The sequence below is a fragment of the Alosa sapidissima genome, chromosome 22 (assembly GCF_018492685.1).
Source record: "Alosa sapidissima isolate fAloSap1 chromosome 22, fAloSap1.pri, whole genome shotgun sequence".
NCBI lineage: Eukaryota > Metazoa > Chordata > Actinopteri > Clupeiformes > Clupeidae > Alosa > Alosa sapidissima.
In genome coordinates, this window is record NC_055978.1 from 2,137,881 (window position 1) to 2,159,493 (window position 21,613).

Genomic DNA, 21,613 nt, shown 5'->3' on the forward strand with positions numbered 1-21,613 from the left:
CTGCATAATATGAGTTTGACACCCCTGATTTGAACAAAGACATCATGTTTGCCTGATATCAAAGGTGGTATGTTAACGTACCACCATGGGTAGTAGTGTCTCATGGTAGACAGCATGAGACCCTGTACCACCATGTGCAATCTCTCACAAATGATCTGTGTTTTCTCAAGTTTGGATATTGAAATTGTAAATGTGTCCACATCATCAATGTGTTGCAAATGATGCCAGCACATTATAAATGTTTTATAAGGCAGTGTTTGTTAATTCAGGTTTCTGTGGACAACACACCACCACCATCATGCATTTACATTGCATATGGAAGCCTTTAGTGGCAAACCATTTAGTGTCTGTTTCCCATAATTTATGTTGATGCCATACACCACAAAACAGATGACTGTCCACAACACACTAGTCCTGTGGGTAAAGGTTCTCAGTCATAGATGTAACAGATACAGTTGAAAACATATGTTGCATTTCTCAAAGCTGCCGAATTGCTACAGTATTCACATCCATGTTTCAGTAGCTACTGTACTGTATATTAACTACAGTTGCTACATTTGAAGACTTTGGTTCCAAAACGCTATATCCTCCATTTTAATGCATTTTTATAAATATTTTGTTTTCCAGGTAATTTTAGTACAACTGTAATTGGGTATTGTTACTCAATCAAAACAATATAATTGTTATTTTATTGATATTACCTGAAATACACAATTAAATGACATGACATTTTAATGTTTTTAAATATGTAGATATAGCGTTTTGGAACCAAACTCTCTGTAATAAACTCTCATTTATTACATTGGATGTCAAATCCCTTCCAGAGGAGAGAAGATACAGACAAAACAAGCAATCATTGAGAGCCCAAATCTGAGGCACATCAAGTGTGCAGGTCAATGTAAACAGTTTCACAATGAGACCTGAGTCTTTATATATATATATATATATATATATATATATATATATATATATTGAAAATAGGCTGCTTAAGAAACCTCCATGAGAAGCCACAATAACTCACTCACCATGCAGACTCATATCCAGTTAAAGGAGAATGGCAGCAATTTTTCACATAGATTTCTGTTTCTCAATGTCACCATTTACTGTCGGTAGGAAATAAATTAACATGACCCCAGAGTGTAGCACTGTAGCTGTTTGCTGCAGAATCTCAAGCTACTGTAGGTAGAACAGATTATTATTTTTGTTCTAAATCCGTACCGACAGTACTTGGTGACCTCGAGAAACAGATCTATGTGAAAAATTCGCCGGAATTCTCCTTTAACAGCCATGCTATATTATTTAAAGCATGGTTCACTCTAAATTAGTGTTTTTCAAACTTTTTCAGACCAATGACCACTTTACCAATACTAAAAAAAATACTCAAAGACCACCCAACTCCCTAAATATCTGAATAAAATAGGCCAATAGAATATTACACAATACTCTCTTAACCATTTTCATCAAACTCGCTGAACCATTTTCATCAAGTCTTTGCACTTTGTTGTGTTAGAGGTTTCATTTGATTTTCTTTTAAATAACCCTGTCCTGACTATTTTATTTTTTTAAGTACCAACTGACTACATAGGTGACACAAAACTGTTGGCTTGTTGAAGTCTGCCAGGACCACTAAATCTGAAGATTACTGTACTTAAGTATGATTGAGTATCTGTACTTTACTTGAGTATTAATATTTTTGGAAACTTTGACTTTTACACCACTACATTTGAAAAACAAATACTGTACTTTTGACTCCACTACATTTGAAATCAATGTAACAAGCATCAAGTCAAGTGAAGTGGGTTTCAACCATAATACACTGTATATAGTGAGACGAAACAACGTTTCGCCATAGATCAAGTGGTGTTACATTTAACATATTAAAAAACAACATTTTACACAGGCTACAATTAGTGCACACACATTATTGATTTACATAAAGCATGAAGTACTCGTTACTTTTAACCACATTTTATTCTTTAAATGCAATAATGTGATAGACCATCTTGAAGTTCATTTTTTCAATTTGAACTTGGCTGAATTGGCTGTGGTAATGATGGTGATAACAGATTCTTCATCAGAACATCTTCGATGTAGCCTGGAGAACCCAGACAAACCTGTTAGCAATTGAGATTTGAGAAGTTCTCTGGTGTTAACCAGGCTATCTTCCATGATCATTGTCAAATTCGAATGAAATTAGACAACCACCTGATATACACCACATAGCTATATCTTTAGCCTACATCATTAAATGATAAATAATCTACTTATAATTAAGTTATCTGGTTTTGTATTCGGCATTGAGAATGTTTTAGATTTGTGAACAGAGAATGAATAATTATTTAAATTATATTATTGAATCCATTTCAACAGTTGCAAAGTTATACAAATAGGTAAAATGTTTTTGTTAGATGTAAGGAACTAAAGGTCTGTTCAAGTCCTATAACTGACCAAAGGATGTACAGTATACCCCATCAATGGCCAAATAAACATATCATTACAATACATTAAAAAGGAAAAAAGTACTTCTGTACTAGAGTTTAGTAAAAATCTGACTGTGAAAAGTGTCCACCATCTTTTAAAAGATGAAACAGGATATTTTTCAGTAGAAAACATATTCTTTCTTTAATTTATCCAAATATTTAAAAATGGACAACACAGATTAACTTGCACATCAATCAGTTGGTTTCTCACACACCAAAACCCTGGCCCTTTTAAAAGAGCGCCAGTGGGTGTGGTCCAATTAACTCAAGTAGCAATTAATTACCCACACCTGCAGACAATTAGTCTGCTAACACACTGACAGGAACATGTGCAAAAGTGCAAATTCAAAACAGTGTCCTAAAACAGGGAAGATGTAGTCAATATAGTTGAATCCCAAAGTGAGCCCTGAGGCCTAAGGACTAAAGACTCACAGACTTAATTGATCTCCGGTGCTGAGCGAGTGTGTGAGGCCACATGGGCTCAGATAGGCATACATGGGATTGGGACAGCACAATTACATGTTCCTTGGCGATGTTTAATAACAAAGATGCTTCTGACACTTGTACCATGCAAGTGTGACGTGCTGTTGTTTACCTTTGTAATTTCCGGATTTCCCCATGGTCTCCACGGTAAACGTCACAACACTTTGAACTGTGGGTAATTCCCTTTGGTGAAGTTTGCACTGATGCAGACTCATGGAAAGGGCTCGGTAAGTGTGTACTTAAACCCTCACGCCCTATGAAATGCGACATTGGGACAGCCCTAAGCCCTTATGAATTTTGCGAGAACGCACAGCAAAGTCTGTGAGTCTGGACTTTGGGATTGGCCCCATCTCCACACTGACTTTCACTGGAGTTATATTTGACAAGGTGTATCTATACTGTCACTTAAGTAAAGGAATTGTGTAATTCGTCCACCTCTGCTCACAACTTTGCTTTGGAGTCACTCATATAGTGCTCATGCTCATGGAACTGCTATGGACTAATTCTGAATGCACTTATCAAGTACGAAGACTACATGCAGTACAGTACACTTCCTCTCCACAACACCATCATTGATTTACCATAGCATCTATTCAGATTAACATATCTGCAGTGATTCATCAATGGCACTATTTTAACCATTTTGACCACATATTTGTCTTTGACCCCCCCCCCCCCCCCATTTGATATCATTGAAACTATTTAGAAACATTTAATAAATATTGAAATAATTGTTTGGTCAAATATAAAATGATTTTCCTTCACCCAATATCTTTGAAGCGTACCAACTACATCGGGAGGAAACAGATTGGTTCATGAAGCCTCAAGATGGCCGGCACGAAAATTGCCATAGCCCAGACAGGAGACAGGTGACCATTCTGACACTTACAACACACACACACACACACACACACACACACACACACACACACACACACACACACACTTGCACAGACAAACAAAGAGCATTTGGTTATTTAATGAAATGTTAACTGTATTCTTTAGATGAAATCTATGCACTTCGCATTTCCTCATGTGCGTGTCAAACTCCAGAGAGACCCTAAGGATCGTAGTGTGTCAGGTAACGCAACTTTCCACATGGCACACTCCATTACCAAACTCATACACATTGGCACACTTTGTTACTTCCACAGTCAATATCTGGGTTTCCATTCAACTCATTTGCATATGCATGCACAATCATGACAAATCAGCTAAAGGATATGCGCGTCTGCAAGTGTTTCCATTTATAGTTTTATTCAAATTAAAAACGACATTGTTGTAAACAGCTGTGGGATGAAAACTTAAGGCTGTTAGGGTAACATTTATGAAAACTCATGATAAAACTGCAACAAAGCATATTACAGTTTTTTTACGATTGCTTAAACACTAAAATCAAATGTATTCCACAAATAACTAAACCTTACAAGGAGCAAAACATCAGCATAGATGCGATATAGTGAGTAACTGATTCAAACATAATCTGATCATAATATATATATATATATATATATATATATATATATATATATATATATATATATATATATATATATATATATATGTGTGTGTGTGTGTGTGTATGTTTGTGATATGTCAACAAAATAGAGTTTTGATAAATAATTATATAGTTTTGACTGAAGTGTTTCATTTTACGAAAGAGCTAAGGGATTCTGCTAATTGAGTGTAGTGTTTTGAAAAAACTGTTTTCAAAATTGTGCTTAAGCAATTGAAAAAAAAAAAAATATACGCAATAAGCCCTTTTAGAACATTGATTACAGTGATTTTAGGGCAACATGGTTACTACAAAAACCTGGCAAGGAACACAAGAACAAAAATGAAATATTTTGTCAACATCAATGACCATTCCTTTGGCAAACAAAGTAGTTGTCCAACAATATTGGTTGCCAAGCTCAAACAGACGCAGCACCTACATTTTTTAGCATAGTAACAATGCGCAGAGTAAACAGCTTCGTGGTTTAGAGCGTGGTCATAATCAAAGACCGGACCTCTCTATTTTAGAATATCATTTTTATTCACGTAAGAATGCTTTCATTTATGCTAAATTAAAGTGTTTCAGCCGGGATGTCTTATTTGAATGGTGAAATTGTGCATTAAAAAGTTGGATGGAAACCCTAATCTAATCCTACCAGATGTATGAAGTGTTCATGGTGCATTTCCCCTCCCTATTGAAATTCAATTAACATGAAGCTTCTCCATAGGCAATGGCTTAGGCATACGTGTGGTGGGAGGTAAGGACGTCCCTGGAGCTAATGGGGAGATCGGAGCATATGTTGCCAAAGTTCTCCCTGGAGGTGCTGCTGAACAGACTGGAAAGATTGTAGAGGGTAAGGAGGAATCAGGAACTCAGGAATCACTAAATTAAATTAATTAAATTCACGTTTATATTAGTTGTTTAAGTCACAGAGAGTCCAAAACTATGCTTTGTAGCCCATGATATAAAAAAACAGAGTATCTGTGCAGTAGTCCTTTCTAAAGAAAGTAAATGAAAATTCACTAATACGAGAAAATACATTTATGCAAAAAAGTATACAAAGCTAAAACCATGCTTAATTCCATGAATTCTCAGTTTTATGTTCTGCACAGCAAACTCTGGCTAGTGCCTTTTGATTGTCTTGAGGTCTAAAATAAGCACAAAAACCCAAAGCTCAGCAGTTATAAGTACAGTAGGCCTACTTAACTTAAAAATGACAGAATATAGAATCGTTTTTACCTTGTTGAATGAGGTTTGGTGAATGGCCTCAAAGCTACCATGAATGGGAAACACGGCTGTTTCCTTATTCATTATGTACAGTAAATCTCGGACTTTGAAATGACCACGAATCTGAACAAAGACAAATTGTGACAAATTCCTCTGATTATTGCCTCACTCCACACATTGGGCCCTATTATGACAGCCTAAAACGCATGGTCACTGGTGAATACATAAGGGATAACGGCCGCCGAGGTATCCTGTTATACGGAATTAATGGACGAGGGGCAAAGAACTCCCCGATGCGCAGCGGAGTTGCTTTTGCCCGAGTCCATTAATTCCGTATAACTGGACACCTCGGCGGCCCACTTATCACCCGGTTGCCACTGCAAAGCAAAGCAAAGAAACACGCGGTTCCGTTTAAAAAGAACCTCACTAGTTCAGCTTGTTGTACAACTTTGGTTGGCCCTATAACAGCGATAGCATGGACAGTTAGCTTGTTTACAGTTGATTCCATTGTTGCGAAGCCTGCCTTCAGGCCAAAGATTCTAGAACAGAGCTCTGTTCTAGAATCTTTGCTTCAGGCTCAACCGTCTTCCTACTATCGTTGTTATAGTTACCATTCATAAGCATTGATATGGAACAGCGATTAAACTTTTTTTACCAGATCTACTTCATAGGTGTTCCGTTATTCAGAATTAAAAGCCACCCCTCCAGCCAATCAGAAAAGAGTATTTCTTCTCTCCGGGTGATAACGGTAGTTTAAACAAATTTCAGGGTTTGTCCAATCAGTATTGGGTGTGGTTTAGTTATGAAACATTATGAAGCGTCCGGCGCACGGCAAGAAGGTGGGTCTTATGTTTCTTAATCAGTCATGGGTGTGTTTTGGGCGTAACACCATTTAAACCAATGATAATGACATCTGTCATTCCCTTTAACTGTGCAGAGCGCAACTTCAAACTGTGCATCGGTATTTTGACAGTCAGACAGGCAAAGTGAAACTAACTTCACCGTGGTGTCAGTCAACGACAAAACAGTTCTTCACAGTTAGTTACTTTCACTATTGACTGACAATGGGTTAGCATCGAAAACATAGGCTGGAAAAAGCAACACTTATAATGTTCTAATAACAATGATAATGTTCGAATGTCTGAATAAAACAACATTTATCCTGCAGAGAAGTTGCTTATATCTCGTGACAGTGCATCTTCAGCTGTGCTCTCGCCTAATCACTTTTAACTGTCATTACCAATTTGCAAATGATGGTGAATAACTACTCAGTGTGAGATGTATTTCGTAATATCTTTATTCTACAGTAATTATGTTTCCCATTGTAGCCTAATCGTGTAACTTGTAATGTTTTGCATGGATGTGCGCTGGTGCGTGTTTATGGATGATGTTGTGCACCCGCCCATAATGACTGTTGATAATGCGCTCTTAATAACATATAAACAACTCGCCATGGACTTCTGACCAGGTTTCTCTTGATCAGTGGCGCAATGCGTTTTAGGTTGTGTACGATAGCGATTTTAGACAACGTGCCAGATCACCTACTTAGGTTGTGAATTGGCACACCCCCTGGCGCGTTGTTTAATATAAGAGACGTGTAAAATACAACTTCAACTTTGCGCTGGGAAAATAAATAGCTTTCCGCCATGCGCCAGGTTGCAAAATAGCACCCATTATGTTGTTGGAGATTCAGGAAACACTTACATCATAATTATGGCACACAAAATCATGGACGGATTATGAGCCACTGGGCCCCTGGGTACAGTGAAACGGTGTGAAACTAACAAAGTGAAACTAACTTCACCGTGGTGTCATAGTCGACGACAAAACAGTTATACACAGTTAATTACTTTTACTATTGACTGACAATGATAATAATAATATTCCAATAATATTCAAATGACTGAATAAAAAAACCTAAGGACATTTATCCTGCAGAAAAGTTGCTGCTTACATCTCGTGATAGTGCGTCTTCAGCTGTGCTTCATATGCACCTTTCGATATAGACCAAGTTTTTCTTGGTCAGTGGTGTAATGCTTTTTAGATAGTGTAAGATAGCGATTTTTATATAATGCTGCAGACCACACCTTAGGTCGTTAATTGCCACACCCCTGGGCGCATTGTTTAATAAAAGAGAAGCGCATGGCGAAAAAAAGATGGAACTAAACTTTGCGTCATGATAACAATACACTCTCCAAGATAGAGCCCTTAATGTGCTCTCTTAAACTTTTCACTCTTTTTTCCACTCTTATGCTTCTTCATTTGTTTTGGGCTCCAACATGTGAACTGCACAAGAGACTAAATGTCAGGCTTATAAGCAAATACTTGTGCTGCAAGTATTGGTTGTAATTTCATAGAGTCACTTGAGGCTTGATGGTAATACACATACCTGATGGTAACATATAGAATTTCCCTGATGAAAGAGGTAAGTCAGATATACTATCACTCCTGCGTGTGTGAAGCCCTGAGTTAGTTATATACATACTATTCTGGCCCCCACATGTCCTTCAAACAGCACGAACTCTACGACACAGAAAGATGGCCTACCTGGCCTACCTGAAGACTCGATTCCACCTCTGTGAGTGTGCAAAGTGTGTGTTTGTGTGTGTGCGAACACATGTATTAATAACGTCTTATAGCTTATTTTTCTTTCTGTGAAATGCTCTTGAACATTTACTGTGTTATTTCTCCACCTAGAGTTTTCCTATGGCATGTTATGAATCTACTCAGTTTTTCTTTCAGAGAATGAATTTGCTGTGTGAGAAAAAAATGTGTGCTGGAATACAGAGGCACCAATGTACAGTATGTTTCTGCCAGTGGGTGCTAAAACCGTTGAATGCAACTACTGTACTAACTGCCAATCACACCTCAAACATAGCACATTGTTGCATTCAGAAGTAGTGAGACATCCGCTAGTAACTGCTATACTGTGTAGCCAAAAGCAAAATAACCAATCACAGACGCATAGTCCCTTCAATTGCATTTACATTTAGTCATTTGGCTGATGGTTTTATCCAAAGTGACAATCAAGGTAGGTACAGTGCCACTAAGATATTGTTAGTGCAGCGGTATACTACTCACATAGAATAGAACTGATCATTGAATTTATCAGCTCATTGCAAAATGAACCTGGACCTTATGCTGGCACACGTGGGTGCTCAGCATTTTCTATGGGAGCCCTGGAACACCCACAAAATCAGTGCCTACTGTATGGTTGAATATGTTTGCTGTGGATTTGCTGTGTGTGATTACAGGCTTCTAATGAGAATGCTTCTAAAGACCAAATGCATATTGCCTGTCCACCTCTCACAATGTGTGTGTGTGTGTGTGTGTGTGTGTGTGTATTTTGTATTTGTATATCCAGGAATGCAAGTGCTGGAGTGGAATGGAATTGTCCTCACAGGTAAAACCTATGAGGAGGTACAGGGTCTAGTTGGACAGCAGTGTGGAGAGGCTGAGTTGTGTGTCAGGTTGTGAGTATCTCACCACTGTTATGCTTCCTTTAAAAACTATTGGACTCTACATCATTTTGTTCTATATAGTAAATATCTCTGTGTTTCTTCCAGGGACCTCAATATGTTGTCAGATCCAGAGGGTTGCTCTCAGCACTTGGAGCTTCAGGATCCATCCAAAGGTTACTACCATTTATCCATTTAAACACATTATGGTGTCTGATTTGACATATACCACATATCCTTTGTCTCTCTTCACTTCCTTCTGCCACTGATAGGTGACAGACAGAGGTCTCCAGGTGTAGATCCTAAACAGCTGGCAGCAGAGCTGCAGAAGGTGTCCCAGCAGCAGACCCCGGTGTCAGCAGTCTCCTCTCTCTCTGCGGGAGATAAAGGACCCCAAGCTGTCTCAGCCACAGCTTCCACCGGTTCAAGTGCCATTCCGAGCCCAGGCCAGCCCAGCTCACCATCCGTAGGCAAGAAGCGCCATAGCAAGGTGTGTCTCCAAAACACAACTTAGCACAAAAGCAATTGGAATTGCTGTTATGGAAATAGCATTGGTGGGTCACAAAGAATTAGTTTATTCAATACCATAATTTCCCAACCATTAGCCATGGTTTATACATTGATTTTGCTAAATTTCTTTAGCTATGAGGTTGATACACGGGGGCAGTTAACGGTATGGTATTAACCCTTTCGTGCCCGTGCCGAACATTCCATTTTTGGTGCTGGATGACCTCCTTACACAAAAAACCTTATTTCTTGAGTATAATACATACCATCAATGGGATATACATACCATTGTAATCAGAAGGGTCAGTTCTATCAAATGATGTAAAATACATATGGTAATGTTGATATAGTAATGAACAGTCTTTGAAAATCCTCTCCAAATGTATACCGAAATTTGTTAAAATTGAATTTCATTCGCATAAAAATGAATTTTCATCATATTTCTATACGAGATAGAGAAAAATATAGAGTGTATGACATGTTCAGCAAGTTGTGGGCTATTTAACAAAAAAGACTGAATTGGAATACCATTAACCTTTCAAAAGTTATGATAAATTAAGTGATAAGTGTATAAAAATGCAGGAAACGGGATTTAGAATGTTGACAGAATTCGCATTCTCTTTCTCACCAAAAACATAAAAGTATGCATAAAAACTAATAATGAAGTCAGACACAATGGTTTAGATGTATTTGGTCCATAAGAATAAACCATTTATTTGTATATAAGCAAATGCTACAGTCAACAATAATGATATATAAAAGAAAAACATGTACCTTACCAGTAATACAGGAAGTAAGTATACTGTATATTTATTGAAGATCAATTCTGAAGAGACATAGAATACATTTGATTCAACAGATACAACTTCTTTATATAAATTAGTGTAATATGAAAATGATATACATCTATAAAATGTATTATTTATGAAAAGCTAGGAATACAATCAACTTCAACATCACTCAAAAATCAATGTGTCTAAACATTTGAAAGTGGATTACATAGAACAAGCCTGTTGAGAATAAACACATACACACATATAAACACAAACTCACACACACACACACACACACACACACACAGAGGAGGATAGGGAAAGGTGGGGTGGGGAACCTGAAGGTTAAACACAGAGGACCTATGACTCATAACGAAACGCATCCCCTTCTGTAGAATGCCAAATCTGACAGCAATTTTGTTTACCAAAAAAGCAGTCACCTACCGCTAAACTCCAGGCCATACAAGCTACTTTAGTGTTATTATGTATTGTTTTTATAACAAAGCCAACCATTTTTCTTTGGCTCCTGCTGTACAGGAATATGTACTTGATGAAAAGATGACAGAGTAGTAGTTGGAGCAGCTGAAGGCGAGGCTGAAATTTTGACAGAAATGCCTGCCAGCTGTTGTGATAGATTTTCGCCAAAATCTTTCTGGCTGTAGCTACCAAACCTAGGTTCAACACCAGATTCTGCATTGCCAAACTTGAAATAATAAGAAACTACTGAAACAGCAATGTCAATGGAGAAAAAGTGTACACAATATGTATTTCTCATTTGGTCAACGCTCCCTGATCCCTTCAGAGACTTGGTTCCCCAGTAGCAATGGATATTAGGGAGGGAAGTGAAGTCCCATGTCAATGATCAATCCCAGAAAACTGTGAAACTCTTCTGGGGTCTCTTCGTCCCATGCCCCTGCACTGTGTGTTTGCATACAACGGCCTACTAAGCACAACCTCTCACCCGTTCCGGTTGGTAAAACCACATATGCCTGGGACAACAACATAAAAATCAACATAACAAGTCTATTTCACAGTGTTTTAGTGGCAGTCTACACCACCCTACGCACGCCACCTAAATCTATACCTTCTTCCTCCATCCTCACATGGTCTTCAACATTGTGAGCGCAAGCTCATCAGCAGTCAGCCACCTCTTCAGGCCTGCAAGGAGGTCTGTGTAGGTCTTGTCATCCTCCATCTGAAACAACAGTAAAATCATACAAATGTAATACATTTATTAATTAAAAAAATAAAATCACAAAACTACAGATGTGTGCATGTGTGCACATACATACACAAGAAGAGGTAGCCTAAACTATTGAAGCATTTTGAGTAACTCAAAAATATTTAGAAGTATGAAAAGTCATTTTATTACACATGGGTTTAGCTACCCTAAATCTGATTGCCTGGCTGGCATTAAGATAAAGACAGATTACATTTCACCTAGTAACTAACTGCTTAAATGCAATAATGACATTTCTGACATAATATGTGATTTCACATCATGTTTTCTATAAAACTACATATTGAGAAGAGTAGAATATCAAGTCATGCCATCTTAGAAAATGTTGAGACAAGCACGTCTGATGTTTGACATTTAGAAGCAAGGTAAAACAGTTCACTACAAACTGCCTAGCGAGGTAACAACCCGATGAGAGGCAATACGTTAATTAGCACTACATTTCTGACAGAATCCGTGATTTCACATCTTGTTTTCTAAAACTACATATTGAGAGGAGTAAAAATATCGCTCAACTTATTTCATGTAAGAGAACGCAACTTAGAAACGCGGCGCCCATTGATTTATTCAGCTTTGGTATGCTATACTGACTTGCCAATATAATGCTTACCTAACAAGCAAATTGGTACTAGAAAACAAACTTACTTACAGGTTATATACTAACAGGTTTTTAAATGAAATTGTCAAATGAAAATAACTGATATAAAAAGCAAACGAGAATACTGCAAGCAGTTCAGAGTAATGCAGCTAGCTAAAGTTACATGACGATGCACTTAGCCCCCGCTATGCCATAATGTTGACGCTGATGAGAAAGCATATTACTATCAAATAACATGATTTTATGACTACAAATTAAGATTAACCATAACTAGAAACGATGTAAAATATATATTACCTCAGTTTATCCAGCTGTGTGGTTTCCAGTCGAGGTAAACTCCAACGAAGTGCAGGTGGCATCTAGCGGTCCATGTTAAAATGTACGACTGAAGTGAAAAGTTTTTTTCACGACTCATCTTCAAGTATCCAAAACATTTCGCGCCATAAACCCCTTAACCAATCATATCAAATTGAAGCTTATGTTGTCAGCATTACGGGGAAGATTTCAGAAATAAAATCAGTCATTGGACAGCTGAGATATTAGATGATTGGTCATCGTTAAAATTTTAACGAAATTAGAATGGTCGGGCTTGTAAGGGTTAATATGGTTTTGTTTTTTTTAACTTGCATATAACACTGTCCTGCAGTTTATACACAATATATTGTTAAAATAATAGTGTGGACATATTATATCAGAGTGGACATATTATTTCAGCCATGAAAAAGGTAGTCGGTGGAAGTCTATACTGATAGGTTTACAGTACTTTTTTACATAGGATGACTGTAATGTTTTGGACCCATGTGGAGAAGAGTAATCCATGTTGTAGAGTAATTTACATACCTCTTTATGTTGATGTAACTTAATTTTTTATTCAGACTACAGATGCAGCAAAAGTGCAGGTGCATCCTGTGACAGGAGAGATTCAGGTAAAGGTCACTCCCAATGTTCCTTTTCATTGATTAAAAAAATGCTGTCCCAATGCAATAACCAAGGATATGAGACACCAGACTAGAGAACATTACATTATGTTAGAACATTATGTTTATAGTGTAAGGTGAATCACATCTGACAATCACTACCGTTGTAAAATAACTTAAAAATGAAAGTCCATGAAAGTCCATTAAAAAAAAGTCCATGAAATTAGGCTGATATTTAAAATACCATGCACTAGATTGTATTACATGAGTAAAGGCATAAGTCATTATATAAACAGTCCAAATAGATAGTAATAACCAAAGATTCTAGAGCCATTTTACTATTTTATAAAAAATATTTGAATTCAATGCCAGCAACATGTCCTAAAAGAATTGGGATAGGGCAAGAAAATGCTGGAACATAAGTAATACTTACTGTAAAAGAAACAGCAAGAGATACATTTAATTAACATCCTTCAAACCAATGATAATGACACCTGTCATTCCCTTTTACAGCAAGCAACGCATCTTCAAACAGCGCATCGCTATTTTGATAGTCAGAGACGCTTTTGAAGGAATCTGCTTGCACGCGACATTGTATGGAACAGGGATTCCATTAAACCTTGCTTTACCAAAACCTGTTTGTGACTAGCAGAGTATCTGCACTCGCCTATTATTTGAACTCATAGGCAAAGTGAAACGAACTTCACCGTGGTCTCATAGTCAACGAAAAAACAGTTCTACACAGTTAATTACTTTCACTACATCGAAAACGTAGCCTAAGAAAAGCAACACTTAACCCAATAATATTCAAATGTCTTAAGGACACCTAACCCAATAATGTTCAAATGTCCTAAAGATATTTATTCTGCAGAAGCTGCTTACATGTACATCTCGTGACAGTGCATCTTCAGCAGTGCTATATCTGCTATAGACCAGGTTTTTCTAGGTCAGTGGCGTAATGACTTTTGGAGGGTATAAGATAGTGATTTTTGGATCATGCGCTAAACCACACCTTATGTCGTTAATTGCCACAGCCCTGGGCGCAAGGTTTAATAAAAGTGCATGGCACACATGCCAAAAAATTCCTCACTTTACTAAGTGTGAGATAAGAATAAGCCTTGCGTCACTCTTTGCGCCACCTTGTGCCGGGTGCACGATAGGGCATAATAGTCTCTCCGTGGTAAAGATGGGTAGATGTTCACTAATATGACAATGCCAGTATGTAAATTCACAACCTTGCATATTTCAGGAAAACAATGGCAAAATTAATTCTGCACATATTTAAACAGTATTTCTCCATAGAAGAAGAGTTCAGGTGCTAAAATGGCCTGTCTGCAGTCCAGACCTGTCAAATTAGGTGCATCCTGGAATGAAAAACATGATTAAGAATACTGTTGAGCAACTGAAATCCTGTATCGGGCAGGAATTAGACAAAATGTAATTCTCAAAACTGGTCTCTGGTCTCCTCAGTTCCCAAACATTTACAGAATTTTGTTAAATGAAGAGGTGACGCAGGACAGTGATAAACATACCCCTGTCCCAACTTTTTTTGACACATGTTGCTGGCATCACATTCAAAATGAACATAATATATTATATATTTCCATGAAATAGTCAGAATTTTCATTTTCAACATTTCTTATATGTCCATCTCCTTTTTGCTTTTAATATGGGTTTATGAGACTTGTATATTATCACATTCTGTTTTATTTGCATTTTACACAACGTCCCAACTTTTTCTGATTTGGGGTTGTATTTGTCAGAATAATCGTCATCACAATGTGTCAGAGCCTTTTCTATATTACACTCCAACTCTGGAATTCCCTTCTCTCTCACATTCATGGAGTCTATTGAAAACTACTATTAAAACCTATACTTTTAGATTAGCATTATTTATTCACTAACTCCATCTACTACAGATGTAATAATATTAATAATGAAGTTTATATTTTACATTTATATTTACAGCTTCAAATAAACTATGACAAACAGCTGGGAAACTTAATTGTCCATGTCCTGCAAGCCCGAAACCTGTCCCCACGCGATAACAATGGCTACTCTGATCCTTTTGTCAAAGTTTACCTGCTTCCAGGACGAGGGTAAGTAATGAAATAAGCATGGCATACATATGCAAACTAAGCCATATCGTGTATGTACTGTACATCATTGGTTGGATTTATCAGAATTTAATTTGCTGACAGATTTAACATTTTGAAAAGATTTTAAAGATGTTTATGGCGCAGTATGTTATTTTGTTTTAAAAAGAAATAGGATTTATTTCTTGACCAAAACATAATATATTTTTGAATTGCTAATGGATATATTGATGGTGGCCATGGACAGTACAAACAATGAGGAAAAGTCCAACCTTGAAGGGAAGCAAATTTAATCTGAGAAATAGGAAATTCTTATAAAGAAATCAATATTTTTTACAAACACATGTTGCCCACAATGATTGGCACCCCTAGAAATTCTTATATACAAAATGTAACAGAAGCATTTTCCTATTTATATTCAAGTTATTTAAGTAAACCAGAGCATCTGTGAACTTCACTATGGTATGAAAATAAAGTGACGCAGAGGTTAAATGCCCTAGTCATTTTTCAACATGGGAAAGACAAAAGAATATACTACATTTAAACTAGAAATTCAATTCCAAGGAATTACAAGTGCATGAAAATGCAAAAATTGGGATGTAAAATAACATGTATAGTTAAAACAGATAATGCACAGATGGTTACTAAGGTATTGCTAGGATAGACATGGTGGTTGCATAGTTTAATGAAAGTTGATAGTGTAAAAGTAGACAGTTCAAAAGTTGAATGTCGATAGTTTAAAAGTTGTTGCAGATAATTGATAGACAGATAGTTGATAGACAGATAGTTGAATGAATATTGATAGACATATAATTTAATGAATGTTGAGTTTAAAAGCTGTTGATAGACTGATAGTTTAATGCATGTTGATAGGCAAATAGAGTAATGGATGATGATGGATAGAATGTTTAATGGATGTTGATAGGCAGATAATTCAATGGATGTTGATAAACAGGTAATTTATTAAATGATGATTGACAGATAATTTAATGGATGTTAAAAGGTAGATTGTTTTTAATGGATGTTGATAGACAGTTTAATGGATGTTGCTAGGCAGTTTAAGCCTTAGAGCTCCAGCCATTTTTTTCAGGTTTTTGCATACTATGGTTTAAGAACTTATAGAGGTCTCAGGAAAGTGCAATAATGACTATTTTATATAGTTTTTTCAGCACAACCTAAGCAATATGATTAAAGTGTTGTCATTTAATTTTAACCAACGATATATACAAACATGAGCAATAAACATCAAAATATGTATTTATTTATTTTTAAGGAAATTATTGGCAAAGAATAAATATGTAGATTAAACTTTTTTACAATTGAAATCATACACACACTTATTCTGAAATAAATACCATTGACATTTTTACTACAACTATTATAGTCAGATAGATATCCCTCCTTAAAGTCATGTTGACACTACTTTCTATAATGCAGTGATTTTCAGCCGCTGTTCCGTGGCACACCAGTGTGCCATGTGAGATCAGCAGGTGTGCTTAATCGGTCCAAAAACATTTATTATTTAGTTGTTGCAAATAGTAGGCTATGCCATTGTTGAGCGTCTGTGCCTGCAATGTGATGACTTGTTAAGTAAATGAATACTCATGTCAGTGGGTGGCAGTAGGTAGCATAGTAATGACATAATAATTAAGCAATGCGCACAAGAATCCAGAATCCAGCATCCAGTAGCTTATACAACCACAACACAACAGTAAGAGATGCAAAAAATTCAAGAAATTCCATAAGATCTCACATCTTAGGGTCCCCAAGTCCCCCAAACAATCAAAAGTGACCTCATTGCTAATAGCTAGGCATTAAAATTAATGACCAACTCAAATTTGATGTATATTACATCTGAGGTAAAAAAAAAAATGTTTATGTAGCTTCCTCATAACTGTTTATGTCAACTTTATCAGGGGTGCCAATAATTCTGGAGGGTACTGTAGGCTCAAGTATCTTGATTCTTTGTTTCAGGGGTTTTATACATTTGTTTACATCACTCTGGGCAACCAAAATGTAAACCAATAAAACAAAAAGAGTAAACATATCCTTTTTTATTATACCCTCAGATTAAAATAATTAAATTGAAGCATTTAGATCAAAAGAGAACGCTTCTGTTGGAATCAAATTTTCATGGCTCTTCCTCTAGCTAACTGCAATTTTCTAAAACAGACAGTCGGGTTGATTAAAAATCAATGAAGTGTATGTACTGGTATTGTATCTGTAATCTGGTCATTCAATGTAGTCAGTTCATTGGACATTGTACACTGCTAAAAAAATAAGGAAACACTTTTATATAGCATCAAATCAAACTTTTGGGATATTGATCTGGCCAGTTATGTAACATGGTGGTTGTGAATCAATTTCATCTGCTTTGGTGTCAATGAAATTAAGAACAGGTACACTAGAGGGGCAACAATGAGACAATCCCCAAAACAGGAATGGTTTTACAGGTGGTGGCAATTGATAATTTTCCCATCTTTATCCTTCTTGACTGATTTTTCACTAGTTTCAAATTTGGCTAAGGTCAGTGTCACTATTGGTAGCATAAGCCAGTACCTGGGGCCTACAAAGATTGATTGGACAAGTAGTCCAACTCCTCCAAAATGGCACACCAATACGTTCCATTGCCAGAAGGATTGCTTTGTCTCCCAGTGGTGGTCTGAGGGCCCAATAGCCTCTAGAGGAACCTGTGCTCACTGCCCAGGACCGTGAAGCCCAATTGGGATTTGCCAATATCAGTAAAGATATCCATGATATCCACAATGTTCCTTATTGAGATCTGATGTGTTTTCAAAGTGTTCCTTTATTTTTTTAGCAGTGTATATATACTATGCTGTGACCATATGCTACTACTATCTCATCTTTTCATGCTTGCCTTGTTATTGAATGCATACTCAGTCAACTACACAGACAAAACATATGTTTGTGTGTGCATATAAATACACTCATGCAGATATGCACACACATAAGCACACACACACTCAGACAATGTCTCACTGATGACTCATTTGTTTCGCTGCATGCTGGACCCTTTCAGTCAAGTCATGGTTGTCCAAAATGCCAGGTATGTGACCGTCATATGGGTGTACACCTCATGGAAATGTTCTAATTACTCTTTGTTTGGTATGAGAAGAGAATTACAGTTGACAAAAGGTGAAATGTTTCTGCTAAATTTCTGGAAGGTTTCCATGGTAACACTAAAATGAATGAATCACCTACATTTGGTGGACATTTTATAGTTGCACCATTGAAGAAACTTTCAGTTTGTTTGTTCTGCTTATGTCCGCATGTCAGAGGCTATACTAGCCCTCCTGTTATGCTCCTGGTCAAATGTACTTTTTGTTAATTCAATCTATCACAAGGCCCTAAGACTTTGTTTACACTGGGCATCTGAACATGCAAAATACATTTTGATCATTTTCATAACATTTGGGGTTTTTATTTTACTTTTTATTTGTACACCTTTGGAGTTCCTGGTCAAAAATTACCAACCATTAGAAATGAATGTGTGAGACCACCATCAGTGCATAAAATTGAGTCCAGACACATACACTACCAGTCAAAAGTTTTGAAACACGTTTAGCCCTTTTAGGTGATATGTAGTAAGCAAAAACGTACATACAACATGTATGGGAACTTCTTCAGGACAGAAAACCATTCACAGGCACATACATGTAATGTGAGGTGGTTGCCACCCATTGACATCATAATATGCTAATTAGATGAGTAAATTTACTACCTTCATAAACTTTTGATCATAAGCAATAGTTTCTATGCCAGGCCCCAATAGAATATTTCCCCCTCTGAGTTCAAGTGCAAGGTATGCAGGTCATGAATAGCAAAACATAAAAACATATACATTCACATTCATTCATTTAGCAGACCATTTAGGTGAAGTTTAGAGAACACTTGTGAGCCATCAATGCATCATACTCCACAAGGTCTCTATTATGCGTAATTACACAATTGTTAGGTCTTTATTCAACACTTATTCTTACTGAATTATGTGATTCATTCTTTGTAAATCCTTGATAAGCAGTTAGACCTTCGAAGGTTATTAATATATGGATCAAAGTAGAAACTTTATAGCCTTCTAATACATTGTACAAATATGCTACTATTTTGTCATATATTCAGACAGTGAATTAGGTGCCTCGCTGTTGAGTAGGCAGAGCCGGACAGTAACGGAGTACATTTACTTGAGTACAGTACTTGAGTACAATTTTGAGGGATCTGTACTTTACTCGAGTATCATTTTTGGGGAGTACTCATGACTTTACTCAAGTACATTTGAGAGGCAAATATTGTACTTTTTACTCCACTACATTTCTATCCATAACCATGAGTACCCGTTAATTCTTCCAAAAAAATAGGAAAAAAGAAAAATCTCGGAAACCCTCAATTTGTTGTTTTCCCTCTCAAACGTGATTGCTGATAGGCTGTCCCAATCAGTGGTGCCTGCACAATCCAATCACCTTCAGCTTTCCGCCAAAGTCAACTCCATGGTCAGATTTAGATAAGAGACGAAACCATGGACGAAACAATGGATGAAGACGCAGCAGGTCCATCCCGGGAATGTGCCAACCCGTGGCCCCACCTCGTCAGACTATTTCAATTTTCTGAACAAGTTAATAATAGTTTTCGCTTCAAGTGTTTAAATTACAATATAGTATTTTGTATTAGAAATACGCATTTTAAATACATGTATTAGAAATACTGCCCATCCCTGGCAACATGGTAAAAAGATGAAAATGACTTGATTTTACTTTCAATTCCTTTTACATTCTCCAAGGTATTAACATTAACAATCATAACTCCATGTAGGACGTTTCTGTACATAAATGTAAGCACTGTGGCGGTAGTAATACAATATTTAGAAAATGTAGGCTACTCTTGTACTCTTGATACTCAAGTACTTTTAAAAACAAGTACTTCAGTACTTTTACTTAAGTAGACATCTGACTGTTGTACTTTTACTTGTACTTGAGTATAATTTAGCAAAGGGTATCTGTACTTTTACTCAAGAAATGAAGCTGTGTACTCTGCCCGCCTCTGTGAGTAGGTAAGAACAATACATTGTTCAACAAAAACGTAATAAATGCAATGATGCTTCACATAACTGTTGTTGAGCAATAATACACATATTAGTTATGTATTAACAGTTAACATGTGCTTCCAACACAAAAGTGTTACCAACTTTTCAACTATTCATTGATACAAATGTCTTTCACAACATTAAATGAAATGGATTTATAAAAGCTGTGCAATGGTAATTTTTAACTGTGAACACAAAACAAGAGGGCTAGTGTGGTAGGTCATATACTTAAATATATATATATATGGGACATAACATCACAAAATCGTTCCAAAATCGTTCGAGTTTTCCCCTCTGGTTTAAGTAATTTTCTGCAATAAGTCATTCATATATCAAAACATTCTGTAGAATGTCTTTTCTGCCCAGTTTACGTGAATATATGTTTTTTGGGTAACACTTTATAATAACTACACACAATTCATCATTTATTAAGCCTTTGTTTGTATGAACAATGGTTTGTTCATAGTAAATAAGCCTATATTTAAAATATACATTATTGTTAATAATAGTTAATAAATTATGCAATAATATGTTTTTGATTAAGTAATATTTCCATTATTTAACAGTTGTTACATACACATGCACTAATGATTAGTTAGGGTGAGGATACATATTTTATAAACCACTTCCTAATACTATAATTCATGATTAACTCAGGAGTTACAAGTGGTTAGTTAATGATATTTTGTGAGCTCATCTAAAGTGAGGACGTTTTATGCCTTGCAACACATTTACAAATGAGTTATAAAATTTACATTTGCATTTATTCATTTAGCAGACACTTTCACCCAAAGCGACTTACTTTGTGTTATTTAACACACTTGCATTGCATGTGCTGTAGTGATATTGGTACATTTTCCAATTGAAATAGCATTAACCGTTTTGTAATATGATTTTTTATGTATGTGTATTATTGAAAATGTACCTTTTATGGTGTTATGTTTGGTTTAAGTGCTGAAAACAGAAGGAGATCAAAGCATGCCCAGAGAAGCTTGAATCCAGAGTGGAACCAAACTGTTATCTACAAGAACATCCACTTAGAACAGGTATGTGTAATGAATTGTTAAGTACGGGATAATGTAATAATGCCCACTTGATAACCCCAATGACATGCCGCATACTATATAGGCTACTACTGTTGGATGGGCCATTTGTACTGTGCTTGTGACCATTTGTTGGCGGATTTGTGGGTAGTGTGCTTTTTAAAGTTAAACTTGAGCAGGGGCTTCTGAATGTGTTTTTAC

General features: G+C 36.5%; 1 protein-coding gene across 4 annotated transcripts in view; it reads left to right on the forward strand.

Annotated features, from left to right (window-relative positions):
- pcloa (piccolo presynaptic cytomatrix protein a) overlaps positions 1-21,613 on the forward strand; it is a 70,941-nt gene that overhangs the window by 30,238 nt on the left and 19,090 nt on the right. For 3 of the 4 annotated variants that reach the window (XM_042078662.1, XM_042078665.1, XM_042078664.1), the window contains exons 8-17: positions 3,744-3,832; positions 3,969-4,044; positions 5,186-5,311; positions 9,050-9,158; positions 9,252-9,319; positions 9,416-9,633; positions 13,134-13,184; positions 15,144-15,274; positions 18,312-18,338; positions 21,322-21,415. In XM_042078662.1, the coding sequence (XP_041934596.1) occupies positions 3,744-3,832; positions 3,969-4,044; positions 5,186-5,311; positions 9,050-9,158; positions 9,252-9,319; positions 9,416-9,633; positions 13,134-13,184; positions 15,144-15,274; positions 18,312-18,338; positions 21,322-21,415 (989 nt within the window). The remainder of the gene's footprint in view (positions 1-3,743; positions 3,833-3,968; positions 4,045-5,185; positions 5,312-9,049; positions 9,159-9,251; positions 9,320-9,415; positions 9,634-13,133; positions 13,185-15,143; positions 15,275-18,311; positions 18,339-21,321; positions 21,416-21,613) is intronic. The other variant, XM_042078663.1, reaches the window with a different exon arrangement.